This window comes from Sprattus sprattus (genome assembly GCF_963457725.1).
Source record: "Sprattus sprattus genome assembly, chromosome: 16".
Lineage (NCBI taxonomy): Eukaryota > Metazoa > Chordata > Actinopteri > Clupeiformes > Clupeidae > Sprattus > Sprattus sprattus.
This window is the reverse complement of record NC_137914.1, coordinates 11,837,883-11,857,611: the sequence shown is the minus strand read 5'-3', so window position 1 is coordinate 11,857,611 and position 19,729 is coordinate 11,837,883. Positions and strand designations below refer to the sequence as shown.

General features: G+C 43.5%; 2 protein-coding genes across 2 annotated transcripts; one reads left to right on the top strand and one right to left on the bottom strand.

Moving 5' to 3' along the window:
* Positions 1-6,683, bottom strand: LOC308377418 (choline/ethanolaminephosphotransferase 1-like; the record flags this gene model as incomplete). The annotated part of the gene is made up of 9 exons (XM_080854071.1): positions 6,568-6,683; positions 5,501-5,957; positions 3,263-3,410; positions 2,867-3,008; positions 2,447-2,531; positions 1,220-1,351; positions 916-1,074; positions 656-781; positions 1-123 (listed from the first exon to the last, which is right to left on the bottom strand). Exons 2-9 carry the CDS (start codon positions 5,858-5,860, stop codon positions 1-3), a joined length of 1,275 nt encoding a protein of 424 aa, XP_080710197.1. The 5' UTR covers positions 5,861-5,957; positions 6,568-6,683.
* A 713-nt stretch (positions 6,684-7,396) lies between these two features.
* stk38a (serine/threonine kinase 38a) lies at positions 7,397-18,191 on the top strand. Its single transcript, XM_080854067.1, has 14 exons — positions 7,397-7,414; positions 9,298-9,439; positions 9,534-9,585; positions 10,120-10,242; positions 10,458-10,541; positions 10,731-10,854; positions 10,984-11,138; positions 11,539-11,641; positions 12,529-12,590; positions 13,027-13,144; positions 13,794-13,917; positions 14,164-14,259; positions 14,374-14,468; positions 14,653-18,191. The coding sequence occupies exons 2-14, from the start codon at positions 9,309-9,311 to the stop codon at positions 14,781-14,783; spliced, it is 1,398 nt and encodes a 465-aa protein (XP_080710193.1). The 5' UTR covers positions 7,397-7,414; positions 9,298-9,308; the 3' UTR covers positions 14,784-18,191.
* Positions 18,192-19,729: the final 1,538 nt, after the last annotated feature.

Genomic DNA, 19,729 nt, shown 5'->3' with positions numbered 1-19,729 from the left:
TTAGTGGTTGTTCTGCCGGGCACTGCGACTGGTCGTGATGCGAAAGACACAAATGTTCAAGTGAGTGGCGATCTGGTTGCAGACACTGACACAGTACCGCAGCAGATCCACAGCTGACAGAAGCTACAGTGTGAGAGAGAGAGAGAGAGAGAGAGAGAGAGAGAGAAAGAGAAGAGAAAGGGGAGGGAGAGAACAGGAAGAAAAAAAAAAAACTCAGTGTGACTAAAGCCAGAGACACCCCAATCTGACATCAAAGAACTAGCGAGACTACAGCCGATGGCCAACTGGCACGTACGTTCTGCAATATTTATATACAGCTATCACAAAGGTGAGCTACTTCTCTCCTTGGATACACAGGAGTGTGACAAACGTTTAGCATCTGCATTCACAAACAGGAACACTCTCTATTTTGTATTTTTTAACATGGATATTACATTGTAAACCATGTTAATGGGCTCTGCAGCCGACAATGACCGGCTGAAAAACCGACACTGCAAAAACAAGGGCCACTTGAGCAGGGTTTTTTTTTTTTTTTTTTTTTAAACATCTCATTTGAATGATGAAAAAAACGTGTGAATTTGTACAGCTGTGAACAGCACCCAGACCACAGACTGTGAGCGTGCCTCAGTGCGAGCAAGGCTGGATCTGCACTTACAATGGCGATCCACAGCATGACGTACTCGTCCACCGTGTTGCTGACGCACTGGTTGAGGCAGAGCAGTAGGGGCCCAAGGAAGGCCAGGTCATACAGCCGCATCTCACTCTTGGTCATGTGAGCCACCTGCACAACAAACACACCACAGTTAGAGGAAGCCTGTGTGTGTGTGTGTGTGTGTGTGTGTGTGTGTGTGTGTGTGTGTGTGTGTGTGTCTATAAGTGTGAGAGAAATAGAGTGAGTAGGAGAGAGTCACTCACCACTAATTTGTTGGTGATCTTGGCAGACACAAAACCAAAGGCAAGAATGAAGAGGCAGGGGTGTGTCTCGAAGAGGTGTCCAGAGGACTTGGAGAAGATCAGGAACGCCAGTGTGATCACCGTTCCTATGTGGAAGCCTGGAGACAACACACTGGTTCCCTGCAGGGGGCAGAACAAAGCTAAACTGACAACAGCACAGCTACCTTCCACAGCCAAAGACACATATATGCATTACAGCAGTAGGTTTCTTCTTTTGCTGATTGATTAGCAGGGAGAAATCTGTGTTTGGTTAAGGTATACTCACTGCAATGGTGGAGCCATTCTTGCCCACACCCCCTCCGAAAATGACCCGGAAGTAGTTAGTACAGGAGAAGATGGCCCCCAGAACTGTAAGTATGGCAGGGATCAGCTTCATGGGCATGTGAAATACTGGGAGCTGTAAGGGAAATCAGGTAAGTTATATGCATCCACTGACACTCACTCAAAAACAATCTGACAAAGTTATATTTAGAGAAGCCATATGTAACGTTTGTTGTCAACTATGAATTTATGACTTTTGTTGTCAACTGAGCTTCTACAAATATACCAATGTTATACTTACACTATCACACACTAAACCATAAGGACCATAAGGACAAATCACTACAACAAAGAGGCATACTCTATGTGAATGGAGGGAGGAATGGAGAATGCACATGACTGAGAAACATAAGATTGCCTTCCTCAACAAAATCAAAATGTCACACCTTAAAAGACTATTATGCACGTTTAAAGTCAATTAGATTTCTTGTGTATTTCCCAAAAGACCTAAAAATCTAAAGATGTAGATTTCCATCCATTCCAAGCATTTCCTCATTTCAACAACAGGGTTTAGTTATTCAATAACTTAATCGATGGTTTTTAGGCATATTGAGGCTGGAATGTGAGAAATATTTGACACAACCACTGTGCCACTGATAATGACTCTGATGAAAGTCTGGGGACTGACATGTTTGTTCACTTCATCCGCTTCTTTCACTTATTAACTTTCTTTGAAACTATGGCACATTATGGTTATTCATTCTCTTGTTTCAGAGGCCTTTGTTTTACATGTTTTGCACACAGACTCTCTGTGACTAAAATACTGGACATTTTTGAATCTCTAGAGAATGCAGAAAATGCTGTGGAGGATCCAATTTGGCTCTTTGTCTGAGTCTTTTCATCAGGTAAGCAGGTAAGCAGGTACATTTAAAATGTCCGTATTGTACCGAACATTGCCTTAATCCATACAAATAAAAAACCTTTGCTATCTTCTACACCCTAGTTAAATTACAAATATTTATTTCACAAAAAAAGGATAAGCCAATTCATAATTAATTAGGCAAGATCATTTTGATGATGCAGATAACATTGAATTAGCAGATCAAAATGCCTCTTTCAGCCAAAGTAAGAACCCACAGTAACAGGAAATAATATAATTTCCCTATTAAATGCAGCTAATTCCTCAATAGCTTCATGATAAAAAGCAACAACCAAGGGCTTAAAGCTTTACCTGATACTGCCAGAAAGGGGTTCCTCCCACGGCGGCAAGCACATACATGACTATTATGAAGATCTGAACTTCAGTTACATCAATACTGAAGGGCAAAACAGAAAGCAGAGAGTAAATCAACAAGGCAAAATACACATTGAGATTCACACATAGCATTGATCTTGACAGAACCCCTCTGATATTAAAATACCTCTTTGGGAATTTCGAATGTACAGCTTTGCAAGTGGGCTAAACAACTGAAATGACATAAGACAGTGCAACCCTAATGGCCATGAATGTACATGACATACATAAAGGTTACACTGTGCAAACTGTCAGGGAGGCCTTTGCGGGAGGGAGTATTCTGCAGAAGTGAGAGGCTGTCATACAAATGTGTGAATGCAGACACAAGGTGAGATGCACAGCTCTCAGTGAACTTACATGCCAAAGCGCAGTGTGCCCGAGACGTAGGTCTGCCAGTGGGCACAGTAAAACATGAACATGCCCGCAAAACAGCAGAAGAACATCCATCCAGGATGGGTTCCCAGCTGCACTGCAATGCAAGTGCCCAACACCACAAACACTAAAAGGGGGAGAGAGAATGAAAGAAAAAAATTAGAGAGAGAAAGAGAGAGTGAAACCAAAAGAGAAAGATCAAGAGAGAAAAAGCCAAGAAGGAAATAGTTTAAGCTTCATGTGCAGTAACAGACATCCTGGGAATGGGGAAGTGTATGCTCAGCCAGAGCCAAAACCAAAGTCCCTTAAGGACAGTCGGCCATTTTCCAAGCGCAGCAAGCACTGCAGATCCCCAGGAGGACACAGAGGTCACACACTCACCGGTGGAGAGAGAGTCGCAGCCGTGGTCAAAAAGCTCCCCCAGCGGTGTGCTGCTGTTGGTGCGTCTCGCCTGCTTCCCGTCTATGGCATCCAGAGACTGGTAGATGAAGAGCCCCACAGCACAAGCACCGTACACCCACGTGGGAGCCTGAGAGACAATAACAACAAGGAAGGTTGTTTCTTTTATGGCCTTCTGAGACCCTTAACCAGGACGGAAACATTTAAGTAGGTATAGAGTGTGAGCAGTGTAGGCAGACCTCTGCCTGTTTCTAGCATTAAGTAATTTCGTGAGGTGAGAGAGGTCCCTTACCCCATAGGGGCATGTCAATTGGATGACAACGTGTGCGTAAGCTTTTTTGCCAAGCAGAAAGTGCTCTGCTGTTGTGCTTGGAGCAAGGCTGACAGTGCTGATTTTCAAACTCACACACGTTGCAAGCTAGAGTCAAGATAAAACCATTTCTGTAAAAGTATCAGGCACCTTCAGATACCCCAGGCCAGGCACGTGCAGACATTTTGGGGGGCAGGTGCTCAAAACAAAAAAAGGGACCCATCGCCAAAATGATTTATTACATTAAAAATAATAATAATAAATAAAAACAGTAGGATATTTCCTCCCTCATTTGTTTCACTAGTTGATGGCCTGATAAAAGAAAGATAAGAGGGAGCTGCTAACCTGTCTCTCTTTTCTTGGCATTATGCTGCAAATTTTGTAAATGAGATAAATCAATGTTGTGCATAATAATCAAGAGTGACTTACATAATATCTGTAAAGCTAAAGCTATAAACACATTAGCAACACACACATTTTTTTTACTGTTTTCTGACCGAATTGAAGCATAAGCAGCAATACACTAATAATATACCACAATATACCTCGTCAGACTGTCCTGTAGCTCAATTTTAGACCCACCTTTTATTTCAATAATTACGTTTTGTAGAACAGTAAAACTGCCATTAAATTCTCTGTCTGCCTGCCTGCCTGTCTGTCTGTCTGTCTGTCTGTCTGTCTGTCTGTCTGTCTGTCTGTCTGTCTGTCTGTCTGTCTGTCTGTCTGTCTGTCTGTCTGTCTGTCTGTCTGTCTGTCTGTCTGTCTGTCTGTCTGTCTGTCTGTCTGTCTGTCTGTCTGTATCTCTCTCCCGCTCTCTCTTCATTAAACAAACGTCCGTAAACAGCTGGACAAGGAGTTTTTTGTTTGTTTATTTTTTTAGGAAACGTCGAACAGTTGCAACGTAATGTTTTCAGCGGCGCTAATGTTGTGGTTAATTTATCAACAAACAATGTCAGGGATTGCACAAACACCGACATTACCGGTTTGTCTGATGCTGCGGTTATAGAAGAAGTTTTGGCCTGGCGCTCAACACTGCATGAGCACTAGGAGGAGCATGTCAGGGCGACATTTTCACAAGAACTCAAATAAATGCCCCATTAGATATCAAAACACATTTTGGGGGAATTGATGACAGTGAGTCAGTAATTTTGATTCTGAAATAATGATGAACGAAGAAAAAGATTTGCCCCAGAAGGGGCACTTTTCTCACACAGGGCAAAAGGGCAGGTGCTTCAGCACCACTAGGGGTCTATCTGTGCACGTGCCTGCCCCAGGCTAAAGGGAAAAGTTGTGCAGATTGTGAAGATGGAACAGATAAAACAGGCAGATAGAATGGGAAGGGCAAGATAAAGCAAGGACAGAGAGAGAGGGTCAAACAGACAAACAGTCTCAACAAAATGAGATAGGGGGGTAGAAACAGAAAAGGAAGGCTTCGAAGCAACCAAGTTGCTTTTAATCTTTGTCAGGGATGCCAGGCAAGGTCTCGGTGTAGATTACACATTGACATAACCAAATACACCTAACCCTCTCCAAAGAATGAGCTTACACAAACAGGAGTCCCTGACACAGGTTAACACCTCTAAGCCTTATACTAAATGATCCTATTCTGTACACTGGGTCTGAGTCCCTTTCAATAAAAACCTTCCACGGATCTCACGGCCCATCACTGAAAAACATGAAGTACCCTGAGCCCATGCATCCTCTCTCTTCACCCTGCTGTGTACAGCCAACACCATGCTCTGTTTTGAGGCAGTTGAGAACATTTAGACAAATTTACTGTGACAACAAATGACAATCTTATCTTCCCGTAGATGGAAATGGTATGGCATAGAGGCATAACCCAAGTCAGAAACTCTGTGTATTAAGTTGATGCTGTAGTTGTCTTATATCACAGGCCCTTCTTAACATACCTGCTCAGTGGCAGTGGGACAATAGTAGACCAGCACCAAGGTGGTAAGGATGTTGGTGGCAAGGCCCACAATGGTGATGAGGTTGGGGGCGATCCACCTGGGCACCTGGGCCACCAGGCCCTCCCAGTACGGCTGCATGCTGGGCTCCAACAGGGAGCGCCCAGCGCTGCTGTAGCGGTGTTCCTCCAAACGCTTCAGCTGTGGACGCGAGAGCTGCCCAGCTGGCAGGTCCAACAGTCGGCTCAGCACCGACATCCCAGACTGGGCCCCAGAGTGCGAGTCACTGCTGGAGCCTCCATCGGAGTCTGTGGAAGCCTCTGTCCGACCCCGGCGGGTGCGCTTACTGGCACTGCCACTCATCTTGGAATTATGACCAGCCTGATGATGTGACAAACACTGTTTCTGCAGATGCCTCCACCTTGCCTCACTACTGTCAACGAAAAGAGCACTCTGATGACTGGGGTGGAGAGAGAGAGAGAGAGATTATTTGTGAAGAGGGAACACTTGACAATGGATACACACAAACCTGATAATATTTGCAGGCAGCAGCGTCTGCTGCATATCTTATGGGAGGCTTACAATACAATATTGTCTGCTGTCAGCGGGACAATGGAGGCCTGTGTCATGACACAACACACCGGCTGAAATAATCCGCGCTAGCCAAACCTGAGCTCGTAGAACACGGCTTCAAATTCAAGTTGCAATGAATGAAAAACCCAAAGATTTCTCCAATCACATCAGCTACTAGTTAGCTGACCAGCAAGCTAGATACATTAAATGACAGTGAGCGCTAAGTCAGTGAGGAAACCACCCTTTGACAGATAGCTTGCTAGCTTACTATCACTAACTTAGTTTGCATCGGAGTCTAAATGTGCAGTATTCAGCTGTGAAAAAGCTCTCATAAAATACAATCACAAACGAAGTAGAGGGAAAACGGCATATTTTAACATTATGGCAGATACATGACAGGTTCAAGGTATACAACGTATACGTTGCTAGCCAGAAAGGGACCATCTGATCGCTTAACAATCTCAGTCACTGTTGCTAGCAGTATGACATTAACTTACCTTTCCGATTCCTCAGAGGCGTCAGGCAACCTGGGAGTGTTTTACAAACTAGCTAACCTACATGAACGTGAAGGCGCTAAATATCACGAGAGTCGACACGTATCGCTTTGGTCGGTCATAGATGGCCCAGAGAATCCTCGTACACACATTCAACCGTCCAGAGCGGACCGAAATTCATGACACGGAGGCTGGGAGGAATGCTGCATGGGCAGGTCTGTTGATGTGCTGTGCACACACAGGAAGTGTGTTATTCGGTTCAGCAGAGACGATTGCTGCCCTCTAGTGACAAGCGTGTATAATCAGTAGGGGTGAAATGTTTGTGCTTTATCCTTATTCGGTGTTGGAAGGCAACTACCTTTCTCTTATATTCCTCCTCCCTGTAGTAATAGTTTCATATGTATATAGGCTACAGTGTAGCCACTTCCCTACAGAAATATGTGATAACAGGTGAGATGCATGAAAAACAATTTGTAGATTTCCAGAACATTATGTGCATAATTCAAACTTTGGCAAATGTATTGTAGCCTGGCATGGCATGAGGTGCATAAGGTGAACTCAAAATGATCTCGTTCACTTTCACACAATACATCTAAATGCAAAAAAAGAGAGAAATAATCATATTTTGATTAAGACTTCCCACAACTGTAAACGTGCGCTTCATTGAATATATGTCTCGGAAGTCTAATGCAAGTGTGAAATTAACTTTGAACAAGAATGAAGGCACAAATCACAGAATTTCTACTTCAAATTTGGAACTTGGCGTTAGGTATGACCCAGGAAGTACTCTTGTCATTAACAGGGCATTTTACGTCACTATGCACTGAAACGATTGAGGTCGAGTCCAGAGGTAAGCAAACAAAAGATCATCTCCTCATGTTTAACTATTGAACAACTTTATTCCCATACCTGTTGTTGCTTTCAATCATCTGGGGTTGTATATAAGTAAATGGTCATTTAGTTTTTGTTGATAACATGTTGACTGTGTTAACTATTCACATGACAACTCACTTGGCCAAAGTTGGCTTGCGAGGCAGTTTCAGAAGTCAGGTAACGTTAGCAAGCTAGCTAGCTAGCTAGGTTCGTTTCGGGGGCCAAGCCATTCGGAAGCTAACATTAGTTACCTATCCTAGGTTGTTTGTTAATGAAGGAAGTAACTTTACGGGCGTTAAGTAGTATGTGAATCCGGGAAGTAAACTTGGCCATGGCAATATGTGAAATTTCAGAGGAAACTCTGAATTTTTGACAGCTAATTTTAGTTAGTGCGATGACGACTGGGTGTTTAAGTAGCTACCATTAGCAATGGAATTTACCAACTGGCTAACATTAGATAGCTATCTAGTTAGCCAACTGCACCAAAGCTAGAGGCTTGACATGAAAGTAGAGCCTATTGTTTCAACAAGTTAGAGTTACTGTAATGTTGTTACTGGTGTGCGTAAAAGTTATTTGAGAAAAGTCAGACTATGACTCAATTGTTGGTTAGTGGGCAGAAAGTGAACGTTTGACGTGGGTAAACATTTGACAAGGTGACAAGTAAGTCAGGTATCATAGCACTGCTAGCTTGCCAACAAACTAACGATACTCAGTGGTCCATATGTGATGGGGCGTTTGATAAGGACCTAATGCCTAAGATTTACAGTAACACTATTTTGGGATTCTATATGCTTGCCCCACTCCAGATGTACTTTGTAGTAGAAATGTACATGGTTGAAACTGAAGGTGACGACACATTTACTAGTGCCGAACAGCTCCCACCCAGAGGCATGTGTAAATCAAGGTTAATCCGTAAAATAATCCTTCCCAAAGCAAAACATAGCATCCGCAGTCTGTTGTGGTAAACTTGCTTGCCCGGTTCACTAAATCGCATTTCGACGGAGCGGAGGAACTGGTTGTTGTGTAATACCCACATTTCTAAAGTTATTCTCATGCTTACTTCCTATGTCTTCACTTCTGTAACATAGCCAACAAGTCTTGCTGCGGGAAGATGAGCATAATTCGTCATGTTGCATCAGAGACGATTTTTGAATCTGACTGTTCAAAATTGTACGCGGGGTTGCAAATACTAAATAAGTGACCTCCACACATCATCCTAGAGATTAACGTAATGTTTTGCAAGGGAACAACTGGAAGTCCACTCATGTGGACTTGGAAAACTAAGGTTAACATTGTAACAGTTTACTTGACACAAAAGATCATGTCCTAATGTCTATTTTCGGTATTTGTGTTTAGTTGGCATTCAGGCATATCTCTAATTAGGCCTGTGAGATCTGTGTCCTGGTATTCTGAAGTTCACATATATAATAATTAAGGCTGTTACTCTAAGCACTTCGGGCATCTTGCACTCACACTTGGAAAACTGATACAAAAGAGGATTATGTTTTACTCCAAATTAAATAATGATTAACGGTGCAAACCCATGACACCTTTATGAGCGACGCGATTTCTAAACCCCATGCATTTCAACGGGAGGCAATCCATTGTGACGTAGACCACCGTTTTGGACGACGGCATAGCATTCCAGTTCTCATCATTCAATGGAGTGGCACTTCGACAAAATCCTCTCATGCTTGGTCCAACCACTCTTAAAACCCACATTTCACTACACGCACTTACACCATGCATCGTTTTCAGAAAAAGCATGCAGTCCATGGTTGGCAGTCCCTACATAAGCTGCATGTGCAGAAACCCATCTTTCAGCCTGTTGATGAGCCTTTTCTGGTCTCCCCTCAATAGTGACCGTAACCATGGCAATGACGGGCCAGTCGTCCTTCACCACCATGAGTAATCATACCAAGGAGCGTGTCACCATGGCAAAGATGACGCTGGAGAACTTCTACAGCAACCTAATCGCCCAGCATGAGGAGCGGGAGATGAGGTGAGCACCTTGTGCGATTGTAGCTGTAGTTATCACAGCACACAATATTGATGACTGATCAGTTGCACAAAAACTGCTCAATTGTCTTTTTCAGGCAACAGAAGCTAGAGAAGGTCATGGATCAGGAAGGACTGGCTGATGAAGATGTGAGTAATATTGATGTTGACAGTCTGAGCCCTGAAATGCTAGCCTATCTGTCCTTATCAGTTATTATGCAGTAAAACTTTGGAATCTACTACCAGACCACATCAAAACTGCCCCCACCATAGACAGTTTCAAGACAAGACTAAAAATAAAACCTATTCTCTTTAGCCTATATGTGAAATTCTCTATTTATTACGGTATGCTGCTTCTTAGTGCTGCTAATCATAATGTCTCTTACCTGCAATTTATTGATTTTAATGTTTTATTTATTTATTTATTTTCATAATTATTTTTATTTTATTTTTTATTTTTATTTAAGTTTCTTTTACTGTGTTTCAATTTAAATGTTATTACTGTTTGTTTATGTAAAGCACATTGAATTGCATAATGTACGAAATGTGCTCTATAAATAAATTTGCCTTGCCTTGCCTTGCCTTGCCTTATCATGCATACACACAAACATTATACACAAGCTGAGCTATTGACCGCGTTTGTTTGATGTTTTGATGTGTCGTCGTCCCTGCCCCCCCGTGCAGAAGCGAACGAGGCGTTCCCAGCATGCCCGTAAAGAGTCAGAGTTCCTCAGGCTCAAGCGCACACGACTGGGTCTCGATGACTTCGAGTCACTGAAAGTGATCGGCCGAGGAGCCTTTGGGGAGGTAAGATCTTCAGCTGCTCTTAGTCTGCCACATGACACTCTTTCTTTCTCTTCATTTTCTGATTTCATCTCCGCTATTCTGCTCATCTCTCTCTGTCTCTTTATCTCTCAGGGTGTTGTGCCTACACCGACCCTATCCCTCCCTCTCTGCATTTCCCAAGTCATTCAATAATTCTTCATGTAAATCCATCTGTGTGCCTCTCTCCCACCCATTAGGTGCGTCTGGTCCAGAAGAAAGACACAGGACACGTATATGCCATGAAGATCCTTCGCAAGGCAGACATGTTGGAGAAGGAACAGGTGAGGGGCAAACTCCACACCAACACAACCCTATAATATCCTAATTTTTAAACACCCAGACTAGTCTATAGCTCACACTGAAATTAGAATGCCTCACTTGAGCTCATACAGACCCTGTAGTCATTAGAAATGTATGGCAATATTCACATACTTGAGCTCAAAGCTGTGTGTATGTGTCTGGCCGTGTAGATAGGACACATCCGTGCAGAGAGGGATATCCTAGTGGAGGCAGACAGTCAGTGGGTGGTGAAGATGTTCTACAGCTTCCAGGATAAGATGAACCTTTACCTCATCATGGAGTTCCTACCAGGAGGTATGTTTTCTTCACTCTAATGTGTTGATCAGAAGTATATGGTGCGGCAGTTTACTAGTATGAGAATTGTGTACCGTCTGGGACTGGAAGTGTTCTAACAGGCAGACTGTTCTCTATCTCTCTCTGTAGGAGACATGATGACTCTGTTAATGAAAAAGGACACCCTCAGTGAGGAGGCCTCACAGTTCTACATTGGGGAGACGGTGCTGGCCATCGACTCCATCCACCAGTTGGGTTTTATACACAGGGACATCAAACCAGACAACCTGCTGCTAGACTCAAGGGTGAGTGAATGTGTGATGTAGGGATGTCAAATTCTTTAAAAAATTGCATTTAAATGCAAGTTCTTTAAAAGTAGGACAGAAATTGTATTAGATATGATGCCCCAGATGTAATGCATATCTCTGATTCACACCTGATCTTTAGAGCTTCACATACGTGAAGATTTGTCAGATGTAGGAAAACCGTGAAAGACAAAATCATATTCAAATCTGTTGGATAACCTCATAGCAATGTTATTTTTTACCATTTAAATAATCATTGCGAAGCTCTGGTATGCATTGTACTGTCTGAGTAAGATTGTTTACCTCTGGATAGTCAACTCTGAATGTGTACAAATCCATGTAGAGTTACAACGCAGTTATGTGCTTCTGACTTTTAATACATTGTATCTCTGTGATGCAGGGCCATGTCAAGCTGTCGGACTTTGGGCTGTGCACTGGTCTGAAAAAAGCTCACCGCACAGAATTCTACAGAAACCTCAGTCATAACCTCCCCAGTGATTTCAGTAAGCACACACACACACACACACACACGCCATCTCTGTAGGGCCCTGTGAAATCCATTTTTATTTTTATTTTTAATAGATTTGGTTTAATCAATTTCATTGTCATTAAATCTTATATAGAATCAAAAAATAGGACGGGCTACTGTGCTTTTACACACTTTTAATCTGTCTAGGTGATAGGCCTCTGTTGTAAAGGGGTAGAGAGTGTAGGGTAGTAATGCTAGTAGAACTGCTAAGACAACAAATACAGTTTAATTTACTGCATTTACTTTTTTTTTAACCCTAGGTTATAGAATAAAAAATGGCTAAAGTTTTTAAGGGGATATTATCTTCTGGTTTCTGGCCGGAGTCATGAAGACACTTGTGTTATGATAGTCTACATTGTTAGTCTCATGGTAATTCTAAGAATATTCCGATGCTGCCCCAATGACCAATTTTAGTCTACTGTGTTGGTCTACAACAAGTCAATATATTTTAACAACAAGTCACTATATTACACAATACGTTAGTGTGTCATCAATGTGAAACCATCGAACGCGAGCTGTTGATATAATGAGATTTACTGAGTTGTTGTTTCATTAACTCTGGATAGCTGTCAGTGACATCTTTGCCCATGTCACTCATGCAGGCCAAAATATTGCCTATAACACTATCAAATGTATTTTTACTGTAATTTTATTCAAAAGGTCCAAATACCTCACAATTCTGTGTTTAACTGTGATTGTTGTGTTACTGAATTCCAAAATTCCATCCACGCTATTATGAGTGTGTGGAATGGGATGGTAGATCACAGGGAGCATTGGACCTGAGGGTTCTGTAGGGGTCCCTGACATGACTGTGTGTGTGTGTGTGTGTGTGTGTGTGTGTGTGTGTGTGTCCCTTGGCAGCTTTTCAGAACATGAACTCCAAGCGGAAAGCTGAGACATGGAAGCGAAACCGGAGACAGCTGGTGAGACAACCCCACCCCCCAGGGGATCACAGGTTGACCTGTGCAGAACACACACACACACACACCCAACAGTGCTTCCATTAGCAAGCTAATGTTGAAATCTTACTGAAAGCATCTTTTTGAACACAGCCATGTTTAGTTGTAGTCATGATCCTCTGTGCTTTGAAGATTTGGAGGGAAAATAACCCTGACTAGCTCTATGTGGAGTTAAGACACCTTTTTCTTCTGCTTTGCTGAGTCAGACACTCTGGCTGTGACACTCTCCAACCTGGGAGGTTAAAAATTAAGTACCTTGTCATCCGGACAGGAGAATGTCTTTACAATGACCCTTGAACCAATGCTGTAGTTTTAGTAAGACTCTATCTCTGTTTACCATCTAACTATTCCTTTTTCTCCCCTGTCCTATCTCTTCCTTGATGTATGTCTTTCACTATAGGCCTTCTCTACCGTGGGAACCCCTGACTACATTGCTCCAGAGGTGTTCATGCAGAATGGCTACAACAAGCTTTGTGATTGGTGGAGTTTGGGGGTGATCATGTATGAGATGCTGATTGGTGAGTTAAAGAGCTCTTTGTTGAGAGTTCTGTTAAGAATGCACGTGTAGGCTTTGTGTTGCCTGTTGAGGTGTGAAGGCCAGGTTAAACGAGCTTTTGGTATATGCAAGGCACTCTTCAGATTCCAGACCTCATAAGGAAAACGATTCATGCTCATGGAGCATTTGTGGCAGTCCGTTTAAATGTGTTAAAGTAACTCTATATAACATTTTGAGGTATGGTTTTCTAGGCAACTAGTTTTGGTACCATCCTCATTCATTTTGATAGCATATGGTCATTTGAAGTACCGGTTAACACCTGTGTCTTTCCCACTATCCATCCAGGATATGTACTTTGTAGTTCTGTGTTTCTTGGCTGGAACACCTTGCAAAAATGGAAGAAAAGCTTTCACAGCATGACATTAACAGCGATATACGGCCAAAATACACCAGTTAGTGTGTTGGAAAGCTTCTATCAGTGTCAACTGGGCTGTTGGTGGTGTTTAGAAGGTTTTTGTATGCCCTTCTGGTAGTTTGCTAGTTTTGGAACAGAACTTCTTATTGCTGCTTTAAGTGTTATTAGACCTAGATCCTTGTGTGTGTGTGTGTGTGTGTGTGTGTGTGTGTGCGTGTGTGTGTGTGTGTGTGTGTGTGTGTGTGTGTGTGTGTAGGTTACCCTCCCTTCTGCTCTGAGACTCCTCAGGAGACGTACAGAAAGGTGATGAACTGGCGGGAAACGCTTGTATTCCCACCGGAGGTGCCCATCTCAGAGAAGGCAAAAGACCTCATCCTCAGGTATCTCCATTTTATCCCTCCGTAACATCTTTCCCCGCTACCCCCCCCCCCCCCCCCCCCCCCCCCTCATCTGACTGACCACTACCCACTTCTATTGTGAGATCCTCTCACCCAATGACCTTCATACATTTACACTAATCAGATGGATATGGCAGTGCTGACATCACATTTGCACAGTAAAATGTCCCGTTTTGGTGCTGTGGGAATGCTGAGTTTGAAAATGGTCTCTCCTTTCCCCTGATGCAGGTTCTGTTGTGAACCAGACCACCGCATCGGCACCAGTGGAGTGGAGGAGATCAAGACCAATGCCTTCTTTGAAGGGGTGGACTATGACCACATCAGGTACTCCAGACACACACACACACACACACACACACACCAGGCTCACGCTGCTGTCACCTGGAGAACTGCTGTGATCAGGGCTCTGATGCTTTGAACTTTGAACTGTGCCCTCAGGGAGAGACCTGCTGCCATCCCCATTGAAATCAAGAGCATAGATGACACCTCCAACTTTGATGAGTTCCCTGAATCAGACATCCTTCAACCAACAGGTATTTTAACATTATTCTATTACTGCATTATCATTCCTATCATTTGTGTTTTTAATTATAAGTAGCAGTGATCGTAGTAGGTCAAAAGGGTTATTTGTAGGAGCTTGTAGGTACTGTGATGTTGTTTGGATGTTGACTGACTATGGAGTGATTTTGAGTCATTTTTGTTTGTTTGTTTTCCTAGTCGTAACCAACCACAGTGAGGCGGACCTGAAGAATAAAGACTGGGTCTTCATCAACTACACATACAAGCGCTTTGAGGGCCTCACAGCCCGCGGGGCCATTCCCTCCTACATGAAGAGCAGCAAGAGATAGCCCCTTCACTCTTCAAAGGACTTTTCCAGAGGACTGCTCACAGCAATCTTTTGGAGTTTGACTCTTTCCTCTTTGCGTTCCCGGTCCTCCTCCTTAAGGGATTTTAAAAGTTTTAATCTTGCTTTTTAAAAACGGACTCACTCAAGAGGTCGCGACCTCTACCGGCTTGGCCTGTGCTTCCGCGGGGAGGGAAACGGGACGGTTGTATGTCTCTCTCTCTCTCTTCCTGCTCCCTCCTCCGATCCACTTGATTGTTTGGACTCTGGCAGCGTGGCCATCTGCTTCTCCCACTTCAGCTCTGGAGAACAGGGCCCTGCTGTCAGAGGCTCACTCGGATGTCTTCTCTCCTCCTGCCGTCTCAGGGCTTCCACCTGCCTCTTACTCCTCCCTCAAGCTCCACTGTTTCTCCTACATGGCTTTGCCTGATCTCCCCTTCTTTCACCTCTCCCAACCACACCTACTATACCTCTATCTCTCCTCTTCTCTCCTCTTCTCCATCCCCTCTCTTCTCCTCACATCCATTCTACTCCTTGTGTGAGTGTTTGGGCTGCTGTAGTCTTGCGTGTGCCTCACTCTCAATAAGGGCTTCTTTCTTTCTTTATTTCTCTCTTTCTTTTTCTCTTTCTCTTTATTCCTTGTTAAACACACATTTGTCTGCAGACACTGGAGCCTTTTTGAATGAGTTGGACTTATTTTACTCCCTAACGGAGAGGCTGGATGTGAGCTCCTCATCTTCTCAGCTGTGCACAACAGCAGACAGGCGAAAGGACAGCGTGCGAAACGTACCCCCTAAAGCCCAGTCACACTCAACCAAAGACCTGGGGGACAAAGACAGTTTCAGTGCCGGCAGCTTGCTGTCTGTCTCTCTCTCTCTCTCTGTTTTCTGTCTGTCAGTCACTGCATCACTCCTTTGTCATTCCTGTGTCTGAGTGTCCTGTGTCTGAGTGTCTCTTTAGTGGACTGAGCTCAGATTCTGCAGCATTCCATCCTGTGGCACGTGTGTATGACACAAATCTGTAACCTCAACTTACCCATTTCACAGGGAACACTGGCTGTCAACACTTGAGACTTTCCATCTGCACTTGCCATTCCCATAACTCAAGTACATTACTCAAAGTACTCTAAATGTGCCCAACAGCGCCCTCTACAGGGCTCTGTGGGTGCTGACATTTAAATTAGTGGAATGGCCATGTAGATGTGACTGAGTACTGTGATTCTCAAAGCTGTTTTACTCTTTCTAAACCTCTTGAAAGTCTTAAAAACCCAGTGACTGATAACTGGCAGCTGGGAGAATGAATGATTCTTGAGGTCAGACAAGCATACACAACTAGATATGGTTCTTTCTGTCCAGCATGCAGACAATATTTCTGTAGGGCAAGCTATGTATGTTTAATTTAAGTGCAACTTAATTCTCCTCAACTGCAAACACTGGTTAAGAGTCACTAATAATGTACAGGAGTAGAGCTGGGGGGGGGGGGGCAGTGGTTTAAGGTGTGCTCATTTGAATGTAGATGTACAGACACTGGAGTCCTATGGACTTTTGTCGTCCTTCCTGTCTTACATGGAGATGGTCTGCGGTCTGTCTGTCTGATCTGGGATTTTGGGACCTTTTTCCCTAGATCACTGCAGCCCTCGGTACCATTCCCCCTCTCTCCTCCAGGGCAATAAGGCTCTTATCTGTATTGAATGCTATGAGTGCTAGGTAGTTACAGTAGCGTAGGTTAGCATATCACAATAACCCAGAGATGCTGTTTGTTTGAGTAGATTGACGCCTTGAGTCCAGGTCTGCCGTGATGTAGTCTCTCGATGCCGTCATATGTTCTGGAATGTAATATCAGGACCAGTGAGCTGGTCGTGCGTGTGGAGCAGAGCATGTGGTGCTTTTTTGTGAGTTTTGTGTGTAAATATGTGCACAGGAGCATGTGTTGTGATCTGTTTGAAAAAAAAAAAAAAACATTAACAGAGAGAGTGTGTGAATGTGTGTGAGAGAGTGTGATGCATGAGCTGCACAGCTCTTAGGGGCGGTGCTTCTGCAGGATAGGATTCCGCCGCTGATGCATGCTGGGTAGAGGCTGATTTTGAAAGCGAATGACTTTTTTGGGGGAAAGTTTTAAAAGTTTTATTCTTTTTTTAAATTATGCTGCTTGAAAAGGTTTTTTTTTTTTTTTGCGTGATTGTTAACCCTTCCAGGCCGATTTGCAAGTGCTAAAGCTTGTCTGCTCTACCTGTTAAAATCGTTCAGGATTTGGGGATTAAGTTGGACACTGTTTATTAGAGCTCTCCTCTCACCCTGTGGCATCAGGCTTTCCATTGACTCACAGAAGGGACACAGACCCAGTCAACCAGCCAGCACTGTGCTGAGCTGAACACTCATTTTAACCAACTCCTATTCAGTCGGGCTGGAATAACACTGTGCCACGTTACTCAAAGTGGACTTAACCAACACTGCTGCCTTAACATTGTCAACTTGGTCAACACTGTGTCTGAGTTAAACTCTCGCTGGTCCGTACAGCATTAAATAGCATTGCTAGCACTAGCGATGTGCTACACATACTCTTCAACCCGCCAGGATTGCATTAAAACCGTAAACCACCAGCACTGGAATGAAAGTAGAGTGGAACCAGCCCAGCATTAGACACAATCACCAGCACTGCATTTAAGTCAGCTTTTAGCACTGCATTGAGCCCAATGCACAGCCAGAAGTTCTCTTGTATTCATGCTGCATAGTGGGGGCTTAACAGCTGTGGCAGTGTGGGTTTGCACTGCTGAGTGCTGGCTTGTTATACTGGTGTTTGCGTTGAGCCCCCTGGGGTAGGGGACATTTGTGTACCGACTGTGAGTCAGCTGAATGGCCGGTGGTCTTTGGTGCCCAGGATTTCTCAGGAAGCGGGAGGTCTGTGTGTGAATGCACTGTGCTACTGGTTCTTCGTTGAATGGGTGTGTGAGTCAGTCTGCCGGTAAGTCCGCTAGGAACTTTCTGATGTTGGTAGGTAGACTGGCTGTGTTAAATGACTTGACCTGCATGGGGTGGGGGAAAGTTATTTGCCCAACTGGGTGGTTGTGTGTGGTGATGGATCACTGAATGGCTAATATTCAAATCAAATTATGCACTTTTTTCAGTTAGAGAGTAGATCTATTGGTGATATATATAAAAAAAAACATTTTTGCCTTTTTCTGCCCTTTTTTCTTCATTGATTGCTGGTAAAGGTGTAGTCAAAACCAGTTAATGTACAGCGGAGAGACAATGAGCATGTACATAGAAAGCTGCTTATGCTGTTGGAGGCTTTTGCAATTGCTACTGGATGTGTAATGTTGCTTTTGGGTTCATGCCCTTCCTTGTTTCAGCACCTTTCTGTGGATGGTAACATCTTGTTTTTTTTTGTGTGCGGATGACCAGTTGAAAGCAATAAAGCACCTGATGACATGAAACCCAACCAAGCTTCTCCTGTCCTTGCTGCCACCCCAAACACCCCCCCCCCCCCCCCCCACACACACACACACACACACACGCACACACACCTGGACTCAGTTGTTATTATTAACATGTCAGTCTTTCAAGTCTTGGTTATGGGTGGGTAAGCAACATTACGGTTACCTACTGTGACACCTTGAAGAGGTGCTTCTTTGTTTAGCTCATAAAAGTAAAATGTGTAAATGATCATGACTTAGAAGGATTAAACATATTTTCAACCTCTGGGTGTCAGAACAGACAAGATGAACTGTACTTAAAGTATTGTACGATGTAATGGCAGTACATACAGTGCCACTTGAAAGTATGTTAACCCCTTGAGCACTTAAGCGTTTTCTGTTGTTTTACCATGATTTTTCATTTTTTTATCACCAATTTTCCATAGATGAAATGTCAGGTTTATGTTTATCATTTGCATGTACTTGTTTAGAGGAAATTGTTTGAGTAGCCGGAAAACTACATGAAACATGGAATTAGTCCATTTCAAAAGTAAGTGAACCCCCAGCTGAATTGATAAAGTCAAGCAGGAAACAGATTCAGTGAAACTTATTTGGGTGATTAATTAGTCAATTGAGCAAACCGATCATCTGAGACATCCTTAGGGAAAGGTTTGGGCAACACAGATTAAAAGAGAGAGGAAACCAACCAAATTACTGTAGTGCCAAGGTGTACCCACACAGATCAACAATGCCGAAAGGAAACGAGATATCCGAGAACATCAGGAAGAAGGTACTGACAGCCCATCAGTCTTGGGAAAGCTATAAGACCATCTCCAAAAGATTCCAGCTCCATCCATCCATCCAAGACAAATAATTTAGAAATGGAGGGCATTCAACATGACCGCATCTCTGCCTAGAAGTGGACGCCCATCAAGACCATCACCATGAAGCACCAGAAGAAGAATAAGTCAGGTAAAAGTCAACCCACACATCACCTCTAAAGAGTTTCGGACCTCTCTGGCAGCATCTGGGGTAAATGTACATGGGTCTACAATCAGACGAAAATTGTTGGTTTTGATCGTGACAAAATCTGTTTAAAGAAGGGACTTCCAGAAGGCCTTTGGTTTATCCAAGTGCTCTTGGGCAAAGTTGAAACGGGCAGTTTTGTTCTTTCTTGAGAGCAGAGGCTTCCTTCTAGCAACCCGATCATGAATGTTATGTCTATTCAATTTTCGTCTGATTGTAGACCCATGTACATCTGGGGTAAATGTACATGAGTAAAGAGTTTCGGACCTCTCTGGCAGCATCTGGGGTAAATGTACATGGGTCTACAATCAGACGAAAATTGTTGGTTTTGATCGTGACAAAAATAATTCTATCTCGGACTCATCTGTTTAAAGAAGGGACTTCCAGAAGGCCTTTGGTTTATCCAAGTGCTCTTGGGCAAAGTTGAAACGGGCAGTTTTGTTCTTTCTTGAGAGCAGAGGCTTCCTTCTAGCAACCCGATCATGAATGTTATGTCTATTCAATTTTCGTCT

Bases quoted from the DNA above. Each gene is read 5' to 3' on its own strand.
- stk38a (XM_080854067.1), top strand. From the start codon at position 9,309: ATGGCAATGACGGGCCAGTCGTCCTTCACCACCATGAGTAATCATACC. The intron at 10,855-10,983 runs GTATGTTTTCTT...CTCTCTCTGTAG, and splicing joins CATGGAGTTCCTACCAGGAG to GAGACATGATGACTCTGTTA. The intron at 13,918-14,163 runs GTATCTCCATTT...CCCCTGATGCAG, and splicing joins GCAAAAGACCTCATCCTCAG to GTTCTGTTGTGAACCAGACC.